Genomic DNA, 20,430 nt, shown 5'->3' with positions numbered 1-20,430 from the left:
CTCAGATCTGCTCCAAAAGAATCTATAACCTTCTCCAGGAAATCATTGGGCCTTCAACGGTAGCATAACAATGGCAGAAACACATAGAAGATAGTCATTAAGTGAATACAAAATGTGAATAATTCTGTGATATATAACATAAATTATAGACTTGGTTTACAATCTTTATATTGTAGGGTTTTGTTTTTGCACTTTGGCCAAGCAGTGACAGAGATGTGGTGAAGGGCATTTAAATTGTGGTTTTAGGTGAGTTTTTGGATGTGTTCTTCAAGGACAGCCCAGAAAGAAAAGTATAACCTACACATCCTTTTGCCTTCCTTGGTGTCTACTCCATTCTTCTCTTTTACTATCTCTCCTGCACATCATCCTCTAGCATCTGCTCCTCAGTTACCAATAACTCAGTAAAATTAGAGCCTGCATGCAGCAAATTACCAGGAATCTTGACACCTGCTTTGCAGTGTGTGGTTGAGAAACAAGGCTTCAGAATGACAATGGTCTGCTTCAGAACATTTGGTTGTGCAATTTGCTTTTCACTGTATTTTACCCATGTATAGATTACACAAGAGTTACTTCATCTGTGATAACTCATCACTTTCCGTTATGCCTTGCTGGTACCAGTCTAGTTGGACCAGCCAACTGCCACTGAATAAAACTATTAATAGGATGGAAAACTATTAATAAAATGACTTGGGAAACCAGTGTAAGAACAGTGGAAATTTGCTTGCTGATCCTTCATCCTAATGACTTGCTTCTCCATTCTCTGTTTTGGCATAAAATTTATTCTCCTCTATCTTAGGTTTCTGCTTAATAGCTGGGTTTCCAATTGAAAGGTAAGATTGAAAAGAGCAATTAGAAAGCCAATTGCTTGCAAGAGGAAGAGCAGAATTATTTATTTTTTTCTTATCTAAGTTGTTATGAGGATATATAGAAACATAACTTTCTGTGCTTAGGATACTTTGCTCCACATTCTAAACTGGCAAAAGCAGCAAAAAAGGATTAAAATCAGAAATGTGCCCACAACACTCACAAATAAGTTGCTTACTACAATTCATATACCATCAATACAAATTCCATTAAAAACATGTCCACATTGCATGATTTCTCTCCATGGATGTTGTAGGAATATGCGCACTGCAACCTTATTTATCCCATTCAATGTAATAAAATTTACAATAAGTATGCAAGCTGTAATGATCATCTTCTGAGTAACATCTGAGCACTTGTGTTACCAAGTTGCTATCTGTGGGTATAAATAATCACCTATCATGTGACCATACTGTCACCTCTCAACATTGAAACCTCTTGTGAAGTAATAGCTTATCCTCCTCAGGTGGAATATTTCAGTGAAGCTTAAGCTTTGCTACAAATGAAATTTCAATCATTAATAAGGAGTGGTTTAATACAATGAACGTTATACAGTATGCTAACACAATGAGATCTGATTTTTGTATACATCTGCCACAGAAGTAATAGGCTTACTATTCACATAAGGTTTGTATTATGAGTGACTATGTAACATATGAGCACCACGCTTGTCTGACTTTGCTATATTTCTGCTGCACAATTCTAGTTAACACAAGCTGTGCAGGGAACCTATGAGTTATAGTGGAGGTGGGGGGTTGGGGTGCGGTGGCAGTTGATTCCTAGAAAATGGTCTGTCTATGTAGCAATTTTCCACAACACTAAACCACATAATCTACACATGCATCAAGAAATGTGAAAATGTGAATTGAAAATAAAATATGTTCATTTATTTACTTTCTTTCATTTAAATTTTGTAAGAGAGGATTTTTATACCATATGCAAGACTGTTTTGTAGTCATTTTGAATTCTGTGCTGGCGAATTTCTATTACCCATAATGAGTGAATTGCCTTTATACATAGAGTTGAGAACATAGAACAGTATAGCACAGGAGAAGGCTCTTCAGCCTGTGCTAGCCTAATTAAACAAATCCTTTCTGTCCACACAAAGTCCATATCCCTCCATTCTCTGCAAGTTTATATGTTTTGCTAAGAGCCTCTTAGACCCCTTGATTTGCATTTGCCTCCACTACCACACCAGGCAACACATTCCAGGCACCCACAAGTATCTGTGTGTAAAACTTTCTTGCACAGCTCTCAACTTACCCTCTCTCACCTTATACATATGCTCTATAGTATTAGCCATTGCAATCTTGGGAAAAGGATACTGGCTGATTATTATATGCCTCTTACTAATTTATAAATGCCAATCACCTCTCCCCTCTGCTTCGACCTCTCCAGAAAAAGCAACATTTTACTGCGGTGCTCACACCTAAAGTACAGACTTCAGATGGAAGGGTGGCTTTCAGAATATTTAAGGGCAATAGACAGTCAGTGCAGGATCCACACCACCCAAGGCAATTCACCTCAACAAGTTTACCCTTTTGGGTACTGCTAGGGGGTGGGGGGAGTGACCTATCAGTGCTTAGTCTGTGGAACTGTGGCTGGCTCTGAGGCTTAGTGGGGAAGGTTAAAATCAGGCAATAGTCAATAATGGTAGGTGACTCAATAGTTAGTGGGACAGATGGAAGACGTTGTGATCATGAAAGAGATACCAGAATGGTGTGTGGTCTTCCAACTGTTAGAGTTGAGGATGTTTCAGAGCAATTGCAGAGTATTCTTTGAGGAGGATGAGTAGCCAGAGGTTGTGATGCATATTGGCATCGATATTTTGGTAGAAAGAGGATAAGTGGTCCTGTGCAGTTACTATAGGAAAGCTGAAAAGTAGGACCTTGAAGGTGAGAAATCTTTGGATTACTCCAGTGCCACATCCTAGTTCGGGGAGGAATTGAAAGATAGACCAGATAAGTAAGTGGCTGAGGAACGGGTGCAGGAGTTTTTGGTTTTTGGATCATTGGTACCTCTTCTGGGGCAGGGGTGACCTGTACAAGAGGAATGGATTGCACCCTAACTGACAAGGAACCTATATCCTGGGTGGGAGCTCCCTAATGCTGCTTAGGAGGTTTTTAAGTTAGCTTGGCAAGGGAGTGGGAACTAGAGCACTAGATCAGAAAATGGAGGGATTAAGAGGAAGATAAATATCATGACCAGTAAAACCAGGCAGTAGCAAGGTCATTAACATGTGATAGATGTGTGTATTTTAAAGCTAGGAGTATTATGGGTAAGGGTGATGAATTTGGTCAGCCGGGTGAACTTACAGTGGGAGAACAGTTAGGAATCATGACTACAACTCCTAAATCTTAAGATAGATCTGGATAAGGATAAGGAAGGACCTTGTAGGAGAGTATTAAATTGGAGCAAGTCACATTATGCAAGTACTAGGCAGTAACTAGGGCGAGTTAATTTGGAACAGCTATTTCTGGGCAAGTCCACATCTGACATGTGGAGCTTGTTTGAAGACCAACTGCACAGAGTACAGGATGGGTATGTTCCAGTAAGAAGGAAGGACACAGACAGCAATGTAATTGAACCTTGGATGTCAAGAGAGGTGGTGTATTTAGTCAAGAAGGAAAACAAAATGCATGTAAGGTTTGGGAAGGCGAAATTAAACAGAGCCCATGTGGATTATAAAGAAGCCAGAAATAAGCTCAAAAATAGAATTAAGGAAGGCAGGAGAGGGTACGTCAAGTCCTTGCCAAGTGGGATTAGAGAGAGTCCCATGGCATTTTACACATATATCAAGAGCAAGAGGATAGATAGGGAGTGGGTAGGCCCACTTAAGGATAAAGATTGAACATGTGTTTGGAGGCAGAGGACGTGGATGAGGTCCAAAATGAGTACTTTGCATAATAATTTACCAATGAGAAGGATGTGGAGGATAAGTGCTGTACTGTTCTATGTTTTATGTTCAATTTTAGCCTAAGTTTGTCCAACCTCACCTCATAGTACATGCCCTCTTATCCAGGCAGCATCCTAGTAAACCTTTTCTGCACCCTCTCCAAAGCCTCCACATACTTCTTGTAATAATAATAGGTAACAAATATCTGTTATTCACACTAGAATTTTTAAACTGCCTATTTTTATTTGTTCCTATTTTCCAGTCGGATCACAGATGAGTGCCTCAGACTGCTTTTCTTTGTTTTTCATAATGATTAATCTAAAAAGAGAAATTGAAAAGCAAGAAAAATACAGAAGTGGAATTCTGAAATATAACTAGAAAATGCTGGATGTTTTTAGCAGTTCTGATGAAAAATCAACAACCTGAAAAATTAACTGTGCTTCTCTTTCCTTCAAAGCTGCTTGACCTCGAAGCATTTCATCTTTTTTTTTTGCTTTTATTTTAATCTAGAATTTGCTTACAACTGAAGAGATGGTTTGATAGTTATTTTGAAGTCAATAGTTGCATAACATACTGTATATCTACTGTCAATTTCACATATTTCTCTGATAGGATGCTTTGGAAATTCTTCCCCATTGATTCCCCTCCATTGGACATTTTGTTGGTACTACTACAGTCTTGTGGTTTCATTTCTAACTACGTAATTGTGCCTGAAGCATTTTTTAATAATGGAGCCCCTTATGGCACCTGTGCTATCGTATTTGGACATTCCCTTGCCCATCTCCTCTGCCATATTGTCACTTGTTGTACATTAGTATCATCACTTATATAGTCTAATCTGATAAAATCCAGCTGTTCTCTCTTGACTCTTTCACTGCTCCTTTTATTATATTCAATGGCATCTAGTCTCGGCTAAACTGCAACTTCCTCCAGCTAAATCATAGTAATATCGAAGCCATTGTATTTTCCCTCTCTACTCCACAACTAATTGAACTTCCCTTCCAGGGCACTGCTTCAAGCTGGCTTATGCTGATTGTAACCTCAGTGACTTAATCAGAGATAACTTTCAGACCCAGTTCATGATCGTCACTACGACTGCTTTTTTCCTCTCTCGCCTCCACGTTAGTCCCATCCACCATTGAAATTCTCATCCATGCTTTTGTCACCACCACGCCGACTGAGTCCAGTGTTGTTTTTTGTCAGTCCAACATCTTGCATTTTATATCGGTGTTTGTCAATCTACTCTGTTTGGTCATATTTACTAACGTAGAGCCAGTCCAAAGTTGTGCAGTTTTTTATTGAAGCAGATTACACAACATAGAAGAGTTAAAATTGCATCTGAGAGCTCTTTTGTTATCCTGTGATTGGATGAGTCATTTGGAGCACAAAAGGGCTTAACTCAGTGTAAGTATACAGCGTGTATCCTGGTTTCACTTGAATACAACTGGAAAAGTAGGCCAACTAAATCAAGGAAGGTTAATTCTCCTGAGTATAGTTCAGTCCTTTCAGCAAACAATACACCATGAGAGGAGCAGAAGGGAACACGACAGTTACTTGATGTTTCCATTGATCAGGTTACTTCTTGACGATGATTCAAACAACGGTCTTCGTATCAATGGTAGCTGGAGCTCAAGGAAAGGTTCCAATGCCTTTAGTAGATAAGGGTTATGTGACAATTCACAACAAAAAATTAATAAGAAAGTGAAAACCAGCTTAACAATGAATTGACTGGAGTTGTGAAAATTATGTGCACACAGAACTTGCTGCTATGCCAAATTCAACCAACATTTTAACTAGTCTAGCTTGGCACAAGCGAAACTAGGGCATAGATTGAATGCCCTATTTTCACCCGAGCAAACAAGACTAATATAAAAGAGGAATAAATGCGAAGTACCTGTGCATCACTCCAGTTAGGTTGTTATTGTATGGAGAGTCTGTTAAATGGAGGCAAGAGTCTGAATAGACTGAGAAATGCTGAGAATGGAGGAATTCAGCCAAAAGTACTTGGGATGAATCCAATAAGAAGCAAATTAAATCCAGTATGGGTTTTTTTGCCAGTAACCAACCTAAATCATCAAATGATTCCTTGGTTGAGATATTGCAATTTTCAGAAAAGCGTAGCATTTAGGAATTGTGACAGCTAACTGGCTTCCAGGAATCTGGGAATTAAAAAGCTCTGTATTATTCTTGGTGAGCATGTTTGTTGAGGATAAAGGTTCCGGCTGACCACATGAAAGGCTCATCTGCTTGCAATTCCAAGTCAGCTTTGCACTAACATTTTGCTAAATAATGTAAATAAGATTTTATGCTTTACTGTGTCTGGAAGTTATATAATCATCTAAGGTTTCATAACCACACCCAATACTGTCCTCACCTGACAGCTACACAAAAGCACAGGAATAAAAAATAGATGGGACTTCAACTGATAATATTCTATACGTCAGAAGTTTGGGCACTTTGAGGGAATGCATTGTTCAAACTTAACAGTTTGTAAATGATAAACTAACACAATAGAGCTTTTTTGTTATTCTCAACTACTTATAAGACAGCAAATCTAGCACGGGGAATCTTTTACGTTTCTAAAACTTTCCAGCAGAAGTTTTTGCCTTGCATAATTTTTTTTCTTTTATCTTTGAATTGTGTTATAAGCAAACCTTCCAATGTTTATATTTCATGTTTTCAGATCCTTTCATATGAGCTTCATGTACCTAATAAAACTGAATGTGTTTATGTATTTTAGTTAGTATTATCAAAGACTGAACACACACATCAGTTAAAAATATAATGCCTAAATGGCTAGACATAACACTGTTTTAGAACACAAGCCCCAGATTGATGAATTTATACAAATGCCAATTGCGGGGACTCAAAGAAGGATATTTAGAGTGAGCACAACTGATTATATTCTTCCAGTGCCACGTATGGGAAGCTATATTAGGTTCTGCCAGCAAGGGCTTAGCTGAGATCATAATCACCTACCACTGAATATTTCACACATGCTGGCAGTTTACTCAATGGTGTGGTTCAAAATAATTCTCCAGTTAATTTCATTTAAATTGGAAAGGTCAGGGTAAAATAACAAAACAACCAACTGTTTACTTACCTTCAAGCTTCTTAATACAGTTGTGTAAAGTCACAAATTAGTTTGTGGATAATGTAAATATAGATAAGGCACAACTCATTAAAAGGCAAGCACAGCTCTAAGGTAGGACTGACATATTTTATGCTATGAACATTGCACTACCATGACAAAAAAGGTAATATTTTGCTCTGAAAACTTCAGCCTCCGTAATTAAGTTCTGAATCTAACTGTGGCAAACTTTTTTGGTAGCTTTTTTTTCTAATTTCAAAATTAAGTCATTTTAAGCAGTCTTATTCAGTTCTAGTGAGAAGGTGTCACAATGAAGGGGGAAAATGTTATATATTCATGTTAGAAGTGTTTCAAATATAAGGAAAGCTGATCTGGAAATTTAAATATAACCAAGCAGGTTGGAGGAGGCATCATCCTGTGATTAAGACATAAGCTACATTTCAGAAATGTGTAGTGAGCATTTTGCCTCACACTTAATCTTTTCACATCTTTGCTGAAAGCTGACAATTACCAAAAAAACAGCAGAGATGGACTCAGTTTCCGAGTCTGGTAATACTGATATCACTCATCTTTACTGAGAATAAAATACTTGAACAGAATCTGTCTTCATCAAGGTACTTAAAGAATATTATTTATTCTTTTATTATTATTAACACTAGGGGTGGATGATGATTTAGATAGGTCACTTGTCTTTAGTTACATCAATGTCTTTAAAACAAGAACTGGTGCTTACCATCATCCAGGTATGCCTGGTCCAGGTTCTGTGGTTCCTGCTTCACTGTGACTCCAATACTTGTAGTTTCTTTCTCCTGTTGATCCATTATCAATGTTGCAAGCTGACTTGGTGAGGGCCTGTTTTTGGAAGCCTTCTGAATTGTATTGGATGGTTGGTGCTGTTGTTGAATCACAGCAGGATATTGATTTGGACTACTTTTTTGCACATGATGTACTGGCTGTGGTGTAGTGGATCGCACAATAGGCACGTGGGCATCATTCTCTGAATACACTTGTTGCTGGTAATCCTGGTGGCTGTTGTATCTCAAAGGCTGGCTAGTAGGTGAATGATGAATCATTGATGATAATTGCTGATGGGTTGGGGAATGTTGTATCATGGATGACTGATGGCTGGTTGGAGAATTTTGGATCATGGAAGAAGCCTCGCGGTTGTTTGGGGAATGATGAATTATCAGAGAAGATTGATTGGTAGGAGACTGGTGCAGCATTGAAGACTGGGCAGGTGACCCAGTATGTACCAACACAGATCTGTGTGCATCTGGAATTATGGGAATTGAAGGCACCATTACAGCAGAGGGTTGATAGCCAAGATGATTTGGACTGCCACCTTTAGATCTCTGATAGACTGCTCCGATTGGATTCTGCTGCTGATATTTAGAATCATGTGGAGAGAATCCAGAACGACAGGAAGTCATGCTCCCCCCAAGACATGAAGTAGGGTTAGTGACCATAACAGGGGTCATGACCTGCTGTGTATAATAAAATGGAGACATGGTTCCATGATGTACAGCACTGCAGAATATGGCACCCTTACACTCATCAATAGGTTCTGTTTTAATGACAGGCACTGAAAAAAATACACAAGAAACATAGTTAGCCTTGATATCATTAACATACTTAGCTTCCAAACAATCAGTAGTCTACAACATTCACTTAATATTTGGTTTCTCAAAACCAAAATATTTGCTTACATTCATCTATATCGGGCAGCAGAAATGAGTGAAGTTGCCATTACTAGAGAGAAGGTGCTTGGGAAATTGTAAAGTCTGAAGTTAGATGAGTCAGCTGGACCACATGGTCGAAGCCCCAGGGTTCTGAAGGTAGTGGCTGAAGAGACTGTGGTGGCATTAGTAATGATCTTTCAAGAATCAATGGATTGTAGCATGGAGGACCGGAAAATTGCAAATATCACTCCACTTTTCAGGAAGAGAGAGAGGCAGAAGTAAGGAAATTATAGACCAGTTTGTCTGACCTCAGTGGTTCGGAAGATGTTGGAGTCGTTTGTTAAGGATGTGGTTTCAGAGTACTTGGTAACACATGATATAATAGGCAAAGGTCAGCATGGCTTCCTCAAGGGAAAAAACTTGCCTGACAAATCTGTTGGAATTCTTTGAAGAAGTAACAAGCAGGATAGGCAAAAAAAGAATATGATGTGTACTTGGATTTTCAAGAGGCCTTTGACACGGTGCAACATGTGAGGCTGTTAGACAAACTAAGAGCCCATGGTATTACAGTAAAGAAGCTAGCATGGGTAGAGCATTAGCTGATTGGCTGGAGACAAAGAGTGAGAATAAAGGGAGTCTTTTCTGGTTGACTGCTCCTGACCATTGGCGTTCCACAGGGGTCTGTGTTGGGACTGCTTCTTTTTACTTTCTATGTGAATGATTTGGATGAAGGAATTAATGGCTTTGTGGCCAAGTCTGTGGATGATATGAAGGTAGGTGGAAGGACATATAGTGTTGAGGAAACAGAGGTTACAGAAGGACTTAGACAGATCAGAGGAATGGGGAAAGAAGTGGCAGATGGAACCAGGTTTTGGAAAGTGTGTGGTCATGCACTTTGGTAGAAGAAATAAACTATTCTCTGAATGGAGAGAAAATTCAAAAATCTGAGGTGAAATGCTAATTTGTAGTTTGAGCCAGTGGTGAGTAAGGCAAATACAATGTTAGCATTCATTTCAAGAGGACTAGGATATAAAAGTAAGTATATAATGTTGAGGCTTTATAAAGCATTGGTGAGGCCCCACTTGGAGCAGTTTTGGGCCCCTTTATCTTGGAAAGGATGTGCTTACATTGGAGAGGGTTCCAAAGACATTCACAAAAATAATTCTGGGATTGAAAGGCTTATCACACAAGGAGCGTTTGACGGCTCTGGGCCTGTACTCAGTGGCATTCAGAAGAATGAGTGGTGTCCTCATTAAAACCTATTAAATGTTGAAAAGCTTCAACAGAGTGGATGTGGAGAGAATGCTTCCTATGGTGGGGGAGTCTAAGAACAGTGGACACAACCTCAGAATAGAGGGACACGCAATATGAGTGGAGATGGGGAGGAATTTCTTTAGCCAGAAAGTGGTGAATCTGTGTAATTTGTTGCCACAGATGGTTGTGGAGATCAAGTCATTGGGTATATTTAAGGCAGATTCTTAATTAGTCTGGGCATGAAGGGATACAGGGTTAATGCATGAGATTAGGGCTGAGAAGGAAATGGATCAGTCATGATGAAATGATGGAGCAGACTCAATGGGCCAAATGGCCTAATTCTGCTCCTATATCTTATGGTCCTATATGGATAAGTATGTAAAAGGCAAAGGAGACAATGAGGAAGAGTAAACATGAGGGGAGGAGATGACTTTCATGGTACCTGATGGTCATTTGTGGTTTTAATTTGGAACCAGAAAGAACAACCCTTCATTTCCAGCCTCCATGTTCAGCTACACATTTTTTTAATAATTTCCTTTTATGCTGGCCATATGCAGTGTTTTTGTCTTGAATCACTACATGGAAGACCGGTTTCCAGATAACAGCTGGCCAAGTTCTGCCTATGGTCAGGACAACCCAGCTGTGCATCAGGTCACTTACACAGGTCATCTGCTTTTTTTTCCAACTGGAAGTATACTTGTGTCTGCTATGAATATAATCCTGAGCACTTTTATCTTTAATTACACTAATATTGGAGGCAGTGTATTTTACTTATGATATGATGATGAAATAGTTCTTCCCCCATCGTGCTTACTGTCTGTAACATGGGAAAACAGCTTTCAATTTATAAAACAAGAGGTTTCACCTAAAGTATTAAGAGATTAATTTGCCATGCGCATACATTACTTCCAAGTTTAGAATACTCCTTTTTCATGATCAGTGAAAAGTAATAATACAATCCTTTCTTTAAGAACTCTCAGATTCAGACTGTAGGATTAAATAATGGACATTTGGTTTTGGCGATAAAAATTCTGTGAGCATCCAGTGGGGGTATGGGAGTATACTGGTGGAAGGAACACACCAGCTCACAGCCACCCACCCAGGTATCTCATCGGGCATCTCTTGCCCCACCAGTCAGAATCCATAGAACCAGACTGGAAACAAGTTCATCCTCATTCCTGAGATACTGTCCAAGTATTAAATTCCTCTCAAGTACGCAAGTATCATAAAATCTATAGCTAACTGTGCTTAGCTGCTTCAAACTGCATAGTCCTGGTCACTTCCATAAATGATCTTTTGGTTACTTTGGCATTCTCATGTACTTTTTTTTCTGCAAAGAAGTCTGGGATAAGAAGTTGAAAGTCAGTAGGTTGCCTTGGGTTCTGGTTTTTTTCTGCCTTCTGTAGAAACCTTCTCATAGTTTTAAATAGTAGTACTGGATTGCAATATAAGAACTCACATAATATATTTTACTCTCAGCTTTGTTATTTAATAAAAGGCAAGAACAGAGATGTATAATGCTGATGATGCATAATGTATGTACAGTTGTATGACAAAATGTTAACCAGTTGTGGTGTTGAGCTACTAGTCTGTATTCTGTATTCAGCTATAGTATAAATGTCTGTATAAATGCAGTATCCCTGGTGTAATGTCTGTATAAAAGTATTCTTTTGCTTCTTGTAGTATTTCTAACAAGGTGAACAAAAAGCCTCACTTTCTTTAAATGTTCCAACCATTTCAAAAATTCAACTTCCAAAGTTCAAAGTAAATTTAATATCAAAGTACACATATGTCACCATATTCAACCCTGAGGTTCATTTTCTTGCGGGCATACTCAATAAATCCATAACAGAATAATAATAACCATAATAGAATCAATGAAAGACCGCACCAACTTGAACATTCAACAAGTGTGCAAAAAAACAACCGTGCAAATACAAAAAGAAGTAATAATAATAAATAATAAGCAATAAATATTGAGAACATAAGATGAAAAGTCGTTGAAAGTGAGTCATTTGAGAACATTTTCAGTAATAGGGCAAGTGACATTGAGTGAAGATATCAGTATGTCTCCAATTCACTAAGATACTGGAGGGGAACCAGTTAATTGAATGAACAAACAAAGGCCACTTTGTTTATAAAAGAAATTACTTTGCACAATGTAGTATTTCCCTTAAGCGTGGCTATTTCCATAAGGCAGGCACCTCTCTACAGAGGTGGACAGTTTTTGAAAAATTCTATTCTAAACATTGACCACATGCTAAATTCTTAAAGTGGTACATCCCAGTATTATATTAGTCACATATGCTACAGTATTGAGTTGTCCTGATGCACATTATTGCTGTCTTATAAACCGACAAGGGGATTATTTTCCTTTTTGTCCAGTGGAAGCCGGAAAGGCTTCCTATTTCACCCAACCGATTTAATGCTGATTGAAATTAAGTATTATTATGGGTTGCCATGCACAAAACTTTATGGAATAGATGTCCACAGACATCCTTCAAGTTATTTACCTGTTGGAAGATATGTAAATATTTGTGGTTGGCTTCTCTTCCTTTTCCCGTTAACAACACAGAAGGTTACTTTGGCTGGTGTGCGAATATGCTGGTTCCGATAACGTGGAATTTCAACAAAGAGCATATTCTAAACAGAAAGAAACACAAGATAAAAATATTGTAATTATGTGGTGCCTTTCTCACATATCCCTGTGGCATTATGGAACTGCAAAAGACAACAATTAGAGTTATGTCTTAAAACATAGAACATAGAAATCTACAGCATATTACAGGCCCTTTGGCCCACAATGTTGTGCCAACCATGTGACCTGCTCTAAAAACTCCCTAAAATTACCCTACCTCTATTTTTCTAAGTTCCAGGTACCTACCTAAGAGTCTCTTAAAAGACCCTGTTATATCTGCCTCCACAACTGTTGTTGGCAGTGCATTCCATGCACCCACCACTCTCTGTGTGAAAAACTTACCCCTGACAGACCCTCTGAACCTAAGCCTTAGGCTATCCACGCGATCAATGCCTCTCATCATCTTATACACCTCTATCATGTCACTTCTCATCTATCATTACTCCAAGGAGAAAAAGCCAAACTCACTCAACCTATTCTCATAAGGCACACTCTCCAATCCAGGCAACATCCTTGTCAATCTCCTCTGCACTCTTTCTATAGTATCCACATCCTTCCTGTAGTGAGGTGACCAGAACTGAATGTTTTATTGCATCTCTCAGCTGCCACATTTTTAGCAAATTCTTTCCATAGAGTGAAGTCAATGAATCAGAAAGGTGGAAGCTGAGTCGATAATCCTTACACATCCATCTAATATTGGGGACAAAGTGATTTGATTTCTTGGGATTTAGAAATCAGAACATCAGATTCATGCACTTTATTCTCATTATCACTGAAATGATAAGGTTGTGAGACTGATGTTCCACCATCTTAAGAATTGATAGTGTAAGAGTTCAAAAAGATTGAGAAATTTTCCTTATAAAAATTCATAATGCTTAAAAACGCTTAACTTCAAAAAGCATCTGACTCTTAAGCAAGAGAACAATTTTTGGATGGACTAAATTATATTCATATTTTCCTTCATTTTCCACTATAAGAAAGCTTTGTCAATGGTGTAACAGGTAAAGATAAAACAAATTTATTCCATAATGGAATGGGCTTGTGCTTTATCATTTCTGATACTTTTCTTTCAGTTCATGTTTCTCAGCTGCAATTAGCATAACTTAAGCCATCTTTCCACTATTAAAGTTTTCTGGAAAATCTGCAGATGGGGAATCAACAGATTTTTATCACTCATGAAAAGCACGTCTGACTCTAAAGCTTGTTTTCATCTTCATACTCACCGACTGGCTTTTGTCTTTATCTACTGTTGCCTCTACCTCCCATATCTGTTGTCCTTCTGAAAGAAATAGTTGAACACAATTGAGAATGAATAATTACAACAAAAAAATGTTCTTTAAAAATATTACTATTTCTCTATTTCCCCAACTCAACGTCCAGTGCTGTTCTTGGGCATCTGGTGGCCACATCAAAATGAACTTACGACATATTGTAAAAATGGATTTATGCATTGACCAGTTGTCTGTGTAACTGATGTCCCCTCTGCACCTTGTGGTGCATTGAGTGGCAACCTTGCCATTTCTTTAGCATTCTGTCTGTTTTTTGCAATGCCGAGTTGCTAGCTTGACGCTCAACCCAGCACGGATGAATAGCGTGCAAGGAGCTGGCTGGATTCGAAGCCGGGGCCATTTGTCTAAAATTCCGGTGCTGATGCACCACCAGCCAATAATCAGTGTGATTACGCGACTTAAATGCAATTTCATAATATTCCAAGTGTATAAAGTCTGGATAATATATACCTTGCATTCATACAGAAGCTTAGTTTCCGTCATTGCCGACAGCTTGCCCAGTTAACCTTAACAGTATCAGTTAATGGGAAGACTAAGTATCAAAATGATAAGTGAAGGAGAATAATGGATTTTTTTTACAAAGATAATCTTGTATTTTCCTCCATAGATTCCAGTGATTCAGAAAACATTACACTAGGCTCAAAGCATCAGTGTGTAAAAAAAAACATTGGTGATAACATCCTTCCACATCCTTAGTGCATCTTAACAGTATTATCCAACAGCCTGTACTCATATAATGAAAGTGGCTTGCATAAAGCTCTTTCTAAAAAGTTATGAACACCTAATATTGTCTAGGTTTAATAATATATTTTGCATTTTCATATGGAAGGTCGAAGATGAATGTTGTCCATACAGTATATACTATGCGATACCACCCCAAAATAAATAGTAAATTAATTGCTTAAGATTAATCTCTGCCAAGTCACTTTATAAAAATGATTCTGCACTGAAACAGGCATGAACTCTACATAAAGGTATCAGCATTATTCAGTGATCTACATCTAATTTGGAATCAGAAGATACTGCTGAGCTTGTACCGAGTGTTCTGCATAGCTACAGAAACGAAATGAAACTTTGCAAGACTGTCATCACAGTGATCCAAGTGCACTACTAGTGGAACCCACTCTGTTTGATTGATTGAGGGTTGTGTGTAATGGTGGAGAAAAGGACAGATGAAAAATTACATCCAACAATGGCTGAAAGGAGCTATCTGCTCTTATAGGAAAGTGCATTCTAGATATAGTCTAGGAATTTAGGAAATTGTTTGAAAAATTGATAGGAAGAAGTTCAGACAGGTTATCCAGATGTCACATTGCAGGGTCTCATTTAGAATTGGACAGAAGAGAGATTTCATTGGCCCAAATTTGCAGAAAGCCTTTGGTGAAAAGAGGAGGTCAATATTTGGAGCTGGGCCTGAGAGTGGGGAATGAGCTCATGTTTGACCATTGCCGGAGTGGACTTGGAGGTGATTTGAAATGGCAGAACCAAGGCGAAGCAGAGTCAAGGTGCTGGGGCCCAGTCCAGAGGGTGATGGATGACTGGCTGCTTGGCCGACTTAAGCCCCAGGCCAGTTTGGAAATGTCAGGTATGGGCCGAATCGAACTGACAGGGCCCAGGCCCAAGAATGTATCGATGCAGCAGGGCCTGGGTCCTAGAGCAAGGAACGACCTGAGGTTTGACCAATTTAAACATTGGGCCAGATTGAAAAGGTCAGGTTGTCAGGGCCAGAGGTGAGGGACGGTCTAGTATTAGCTCACAGCTTCACAGGGTTTATTCACCTCTGCACTGATCTGAGGCTATGGCCTACAACTAACGAGCTCTTGGATTAGGTTTGGCTGGCTTCGTGGCTGCGTACTCACTTTTGTGAACTTCAGTTCTGAATGTTATCTGCTTACTTTTATTGTTTGCATGATTTGTGTTCTTTCTGCACTTTCAGTGTTTGACAGTCTATTTTGTAATGGGTATCTTTGTTTAGAGGCTGCCTGTAAGGAGATAAATCTCAAGGTTGTATACAGTATATGTACTTCGAAAATAAATGTATGTTGAACTTTGAAATGCAAGAAATTCAAGCACCTTAACAGCAGCTAAAGTGAAAATATAATCCTTATATTCTCTATCAACACCTCCTGCCCTATTACTTGCACTACTTCCACCTACTTTCTACTTCCTCTCTCCTGTTCTACAAACCTTACATGATACAAAGACCATAAGACATAGGAGCTTTCAGTAAGCCATATGGCCCATCATGGAATTGCTTGTACGTATTGTACAGATTATTTTCATTGGGATTCTGAACGGACCTGATTTTCCCAATCTAGGTGCATATTAAAATCCCCCATTGTTTATTCCTGAAAGACAGAGATAACTTGCTTTTGCAGATGCGCCCCCTTCTGCAAGTATAAACTCAATTGTAATTATTGCTTACCACTTTAGATATTGGAGACAAAATAACATGAGAACTTAAGAAATAGGAGCATGAGAAAGCCATCTGGCCCATCGAGCTTGCTCCTCCATTCAATCAGATCGTGGCTGAACCAGCCAAAAGACCCAATGTTCTGCTGTGTTACACTTAACTGCCTTATCCCATTTCTAGGTAACTATTTAGAGGATATAAACTGTAATTTCTTTGGTGAATAGATTTCTGTACTTTTAATCTCTAAGAAAGGTTACCTCAATTTACAATACATTCTAGCACTTGGCTGAAATAGAAAGCCAAGGCTTTCTGAAGCAACACATCAATTATTGAAATATTGCATTGAAGTTAGTTCTAACTCTTTTTATAAAAAGATGACTCATTTCAAATTATACACAACATGCTGTATATTTTAAGAAACTGCAATTAATTGAGCAGTTTGGTATTTTTGGAAATGCAACGCTTGATTTATTATTTGGCTACAAAGAATTTTATTTAACGAGTACCAAACTCTGAGTGCAACCATTCAACGTTCAAATGAAATTTCTATTTTTATGTTCATATTTGGGAAATCTCCAAGCACAAGGCTGATCTTGTGAACCTCCTCGTGTATCTCACAGCCATGTGGGTGGTTGCAGGCCCACCCCGCTAAGTTCAGCATTTGTAGCATGTAATTTTGTGAGGCAAAATGAGGCTGAAACAAGGAGAAACACAAGCCTTATTAACATTGTTTAACTATGAAAACCAAGTCCACGATCCACATTAATCTCACCCCTATAAAATGAGCACATTAGATGCCCTCTGATCTAGACTACTTGAGTAGACTGCTTATAAGCACACCACAGTTTCAGCTGTTCACTGAAAGTACTTGCAGTTGCAATATGCTCCATATATTATTTGGTTTTGCTTTGCAGTCTACCACATTTTTGTTATTACTCTCTTCATTAACTTTTATCTTAATTCTTTACTGTTACTGAGATTAAAATCAAATGCTTAGACAAGGGTGAGAGTTGCAAAGAGCATCAGCACAATGCAGCTCATAGAGGTTTACAGCATCGAAGGCCAGTCAGTAATAATTTGTGCACTAGCTCTTTCATGCAGCCGTTCAGATACACGCTTTCCTTTCCTCTTCACCTTTTTTATGTTCAAGAGTGTTTTCAATATCCCCATTAAAAGGCAATGTCTTCTCTATTAGCTAGTTTTAATTATTAAATATTCTAAGAACTTTCCATTAAATTAAATTTCTCTCTCTCCCTTGCCTCATTCAATCAGTATTAATTTTAAATTGGTGACTACCCCTCATCATGGATTACTCAATCATCAGAAATACAATTTTCCCAAACTACTCAACTTAATCTTTTTCCATTTTCTCTGATAGTTTCCATCCAAATCATGTCAATTTTTAGCATTGTGCCAGAGAAGCAATGTTTTGGATCTAATTCCTAGTCAAGGCTGCTAAGAACCCCAGGTCTGGAATCTATTACCACTGTCATTCTACTATCCTTATAGTTTACAGTTTTCTTCATTGGGCATAGGTAATGCCTCCAAAATGTCTTTTGTTAGTTTAGACATATTCCAATGAAAATGCAGTAGCCATGTTGCACAAGTATCATACTCCAATGATTTTTTTTAAAATTTTCTTGCATAAAGCTATGGTTTCTTGATCAGGAAGCTATCTGATACTCACTACTGGCAATTATCCTTCAATTGGTACAAAGCCAAAAATTAGTAAAATCACTGCATGCAACTTGTTGGAAAAATACTTTAGATGATCTGCTTATTTTAAATCAGTGCAACACGTATCTTACTTCGCATCTGTGGAACACGTTCAGTACATTTGCCTCATTAGATTTACAAACACTTAATTAAACGCGATGAATATTTGAAAAGAACAAAATAATAAGAATGTAATACAAATAATACAATGTAAAAGTTATTAATTAAAAGATAAAGTTTCACTGAGACATGTCCTCTCTCATTATCCTTTTATCTCTAAATGCAGCATATCAAACAAAGATGCTACTTAGTTTCCTGTAAAAATAACTAATTAAAATAATTAATTCAGTTCATTTCAGCCTAGATTGTAACAGATGGATACCTGGAATAAGGCTGGTCACCTGACTGAAACACAACTTTATTAAATAAGTTTGGTTTCAGTAAAGAGGGTATGAGAAAAGTATTTAGTACTTCCTCATCACCAGAAGACTTGTATTCTCCCTTTAATCATCTTCTAAACCAGGGCTTCCAAACCTTTTTTATGCCATGGACAAATACCATTATGCAAGGGGTCCGTAGATCCCAGGTTGGGAGCCCCTGCTCCAAACTGTGCAAGGCATTTTACCCTGAGACTGTTCAATGCTGATAATGGGTAATAAGAATTACTACTCTCAAGGACTGGTGTCTTTGAAAGCAATAAAACAAGAAAATAATTGAAAGGTAAATGAAAATTTATTAGGAACAAGTGAAGCTTCTGAAAAAATACATATGGCATTATACAAGTAAAATTGCCATTAAGGTAGACTGTATTCATATTAATATTTGATTAATTCAAGTCTTTAAAAATAACCTTTGCTGGCAATTTACAGCTGGCTTGATCATTCTCCGAATTATAAGCAGTTCTTTGTCCAGTGTTGCTATGAACACAGAAACGACACAGTACAATAGATTCCATTAATATGGATAATCTACTTTCTTACTCATCAGGATCAATACTCAAATCATAGTGTACTGAATGGAACCACTTTTGTGTACTTAAAACTATAATTCACCTTAACATTATTGGAAGACTTTAGTGTGTCCTTGTGCAGTCACTACATTCGCAGTAGCTAAATTCTGGTACACTCCATTGTGCTTAAGGATAACATCCAGATAAAGTTGGATTACAAATGAAATCTCAAAGAGGGACATGTAGTAAAATAAAACCATTAAATTGTAGCCAAAGGCAAAGCTCAGCAAAATATAAATTCTGTCCTGCATAAATAGTCAGCTCCAGTTTTAGAAAACACTCAATGATTCAATCTGCACACCATTTGCTTCTGAAGGAAGTAGCCTAACTCCAAGTTCACAATCACAGTTTAAGAATGTAGGGAACTATCACACAACAGTGTAAAACTGGATAACATATTTATGATAAAATATTTTTTCATAACCAATGTACTAAAGATGCCTGTCTCTATGACTGACTCCAGAGAACATTTCGAATTTAGATCTGTACCCTTAGTCTGCTACATGTGGATAAATCTGTATGTATCAAGCAAATTTGAGACTTAATACTGCATGCTTGTTTGTCCTGTGTGAGTGTTACTCCCTGTTCATTATTGCTAAGACAGATTTAAAACTCTCACAGCACTGAGTACTGTATAATGTGACAGTCACAACATCTTTAACTCTACTTTTGCCCTTTTCACTCCTTTACTTTGATTTCTTTTCTCTATTCCATTAGTCTATTATTTTTCTTTTTTGCTGTGCAATATTGAGCTGTGCAAGCAACAGGTAGGAATACCACTGCAAGGCCGAGCAGGCATGTGGATTACAGGCTAAGTATCAGAAGCCATTCTATCTACATCCGTGAAGTGCAGCTAGTACAGGTGTTGTCACACAAGTCCATTTCCTCAGTTTAAAACTTGATCTGTGATGTTGCCCATGTGGAGTTTGCATGTTCTTCCTGGAGTTGTGGGGATTTCCTTAGCATGGACTTGGTGGTTGAAAGAGCACTGTCTTGTATCACTGTATGACTCCAAAGTTACTCTGTGTTGGTCCTCTGCAAAGTTTTTGGGACACGAGCACAACCGCATTCAGTATCAACAAGAGTGTGTGAAGCTTTGTAATGACTGCACTGAATGTATCAAAACTAAAGCTCTCCAAACTTTCCTTTACTTCCAGTGCTGAGGATAATGAGGATTCAACACCAGAAGGGGGAGGCCTGTAGCATAGTGGCTAGCATAATGGCATTACAGCACCAGCGACATGGGTTCAATTCTGCCGCTGTCTCTAAGGACTTTCTTCCCATGATGGTGTTGGCTCCCTCCAGGTCCTCTGGTTTGCTCCCACTTTCCAAAGATGTACAAGCTGGTAGATTAGTTGGTCGCATGAGTGTAATTGGGGACTTGTTGGGCTGGAAGGGCCTGTTACCATGGTGTATGTCTAAAATAAATAAGCATCCACTGTGCAAAAAAACATACTTAACATTTAGAGATGAAGTGGAATTTGAATTTTCTGACTTACACAGTGAAAACACAAAATAAATTAATGTCTATTATTGGTTTAAATTAAATTGTTACATACACTAACAAATCCTCTTTCTGAA

The 20,430-nt window shown here is 38.2% G+C and overlaps 1 protein-coding gene across 3 annotated transcripts in view; it reads right to left on the bottom strand.

The window, feature by feature from the left end:
* Positions 1-20,430, bottom strand: part of nfatc2a (nuclear factor of activated T cells 2a) — a 156,640-nt gene that overhangs the window by 51,861 nt on the left and 84,349 nt on the right. For all 3 annotated transcript variants that reach the window (XM_073061651.1, XM_073061649.1, XM_073061650.1), the window contains exons 7-9: positions 13,646-13,701; positions 12,298-12,427; positions 7,585-8,433 (exon numbers count right to left, since the gene is read on the bottom strand). In XM_073061651.1, the coding sequence (XP_072917752.1) occupies positions 7,585-8,433; positions 12,298-12,427; positions 13,646-13,701 (1,035 nt within the window). The remainder of the gene's footprint in view (positions 1-7,584; positions 8,434-12,297; positions 12,428-13,645; positions 13,702-20,430) is intronic.

Source organism: Hemitrygon akajei, chromosome 11 (genome assembly GCF_048418815.1).
Source record: "Hemitrygon akajei chromosome 11, sHemAka1.3, whole genome shotgun sequence".
Lineage (NCBI taxonomy): Eukaryota > Metazoa > Chordata > Chondrichthyes > Myliobatiformes > Dasyatidae > Hemitrygon > Hemitrygon akajei.
Note: the sequence above shows the minus strand (reverse complement) of the source record. Positions and strands in the feature narration are given on the sequence as shown.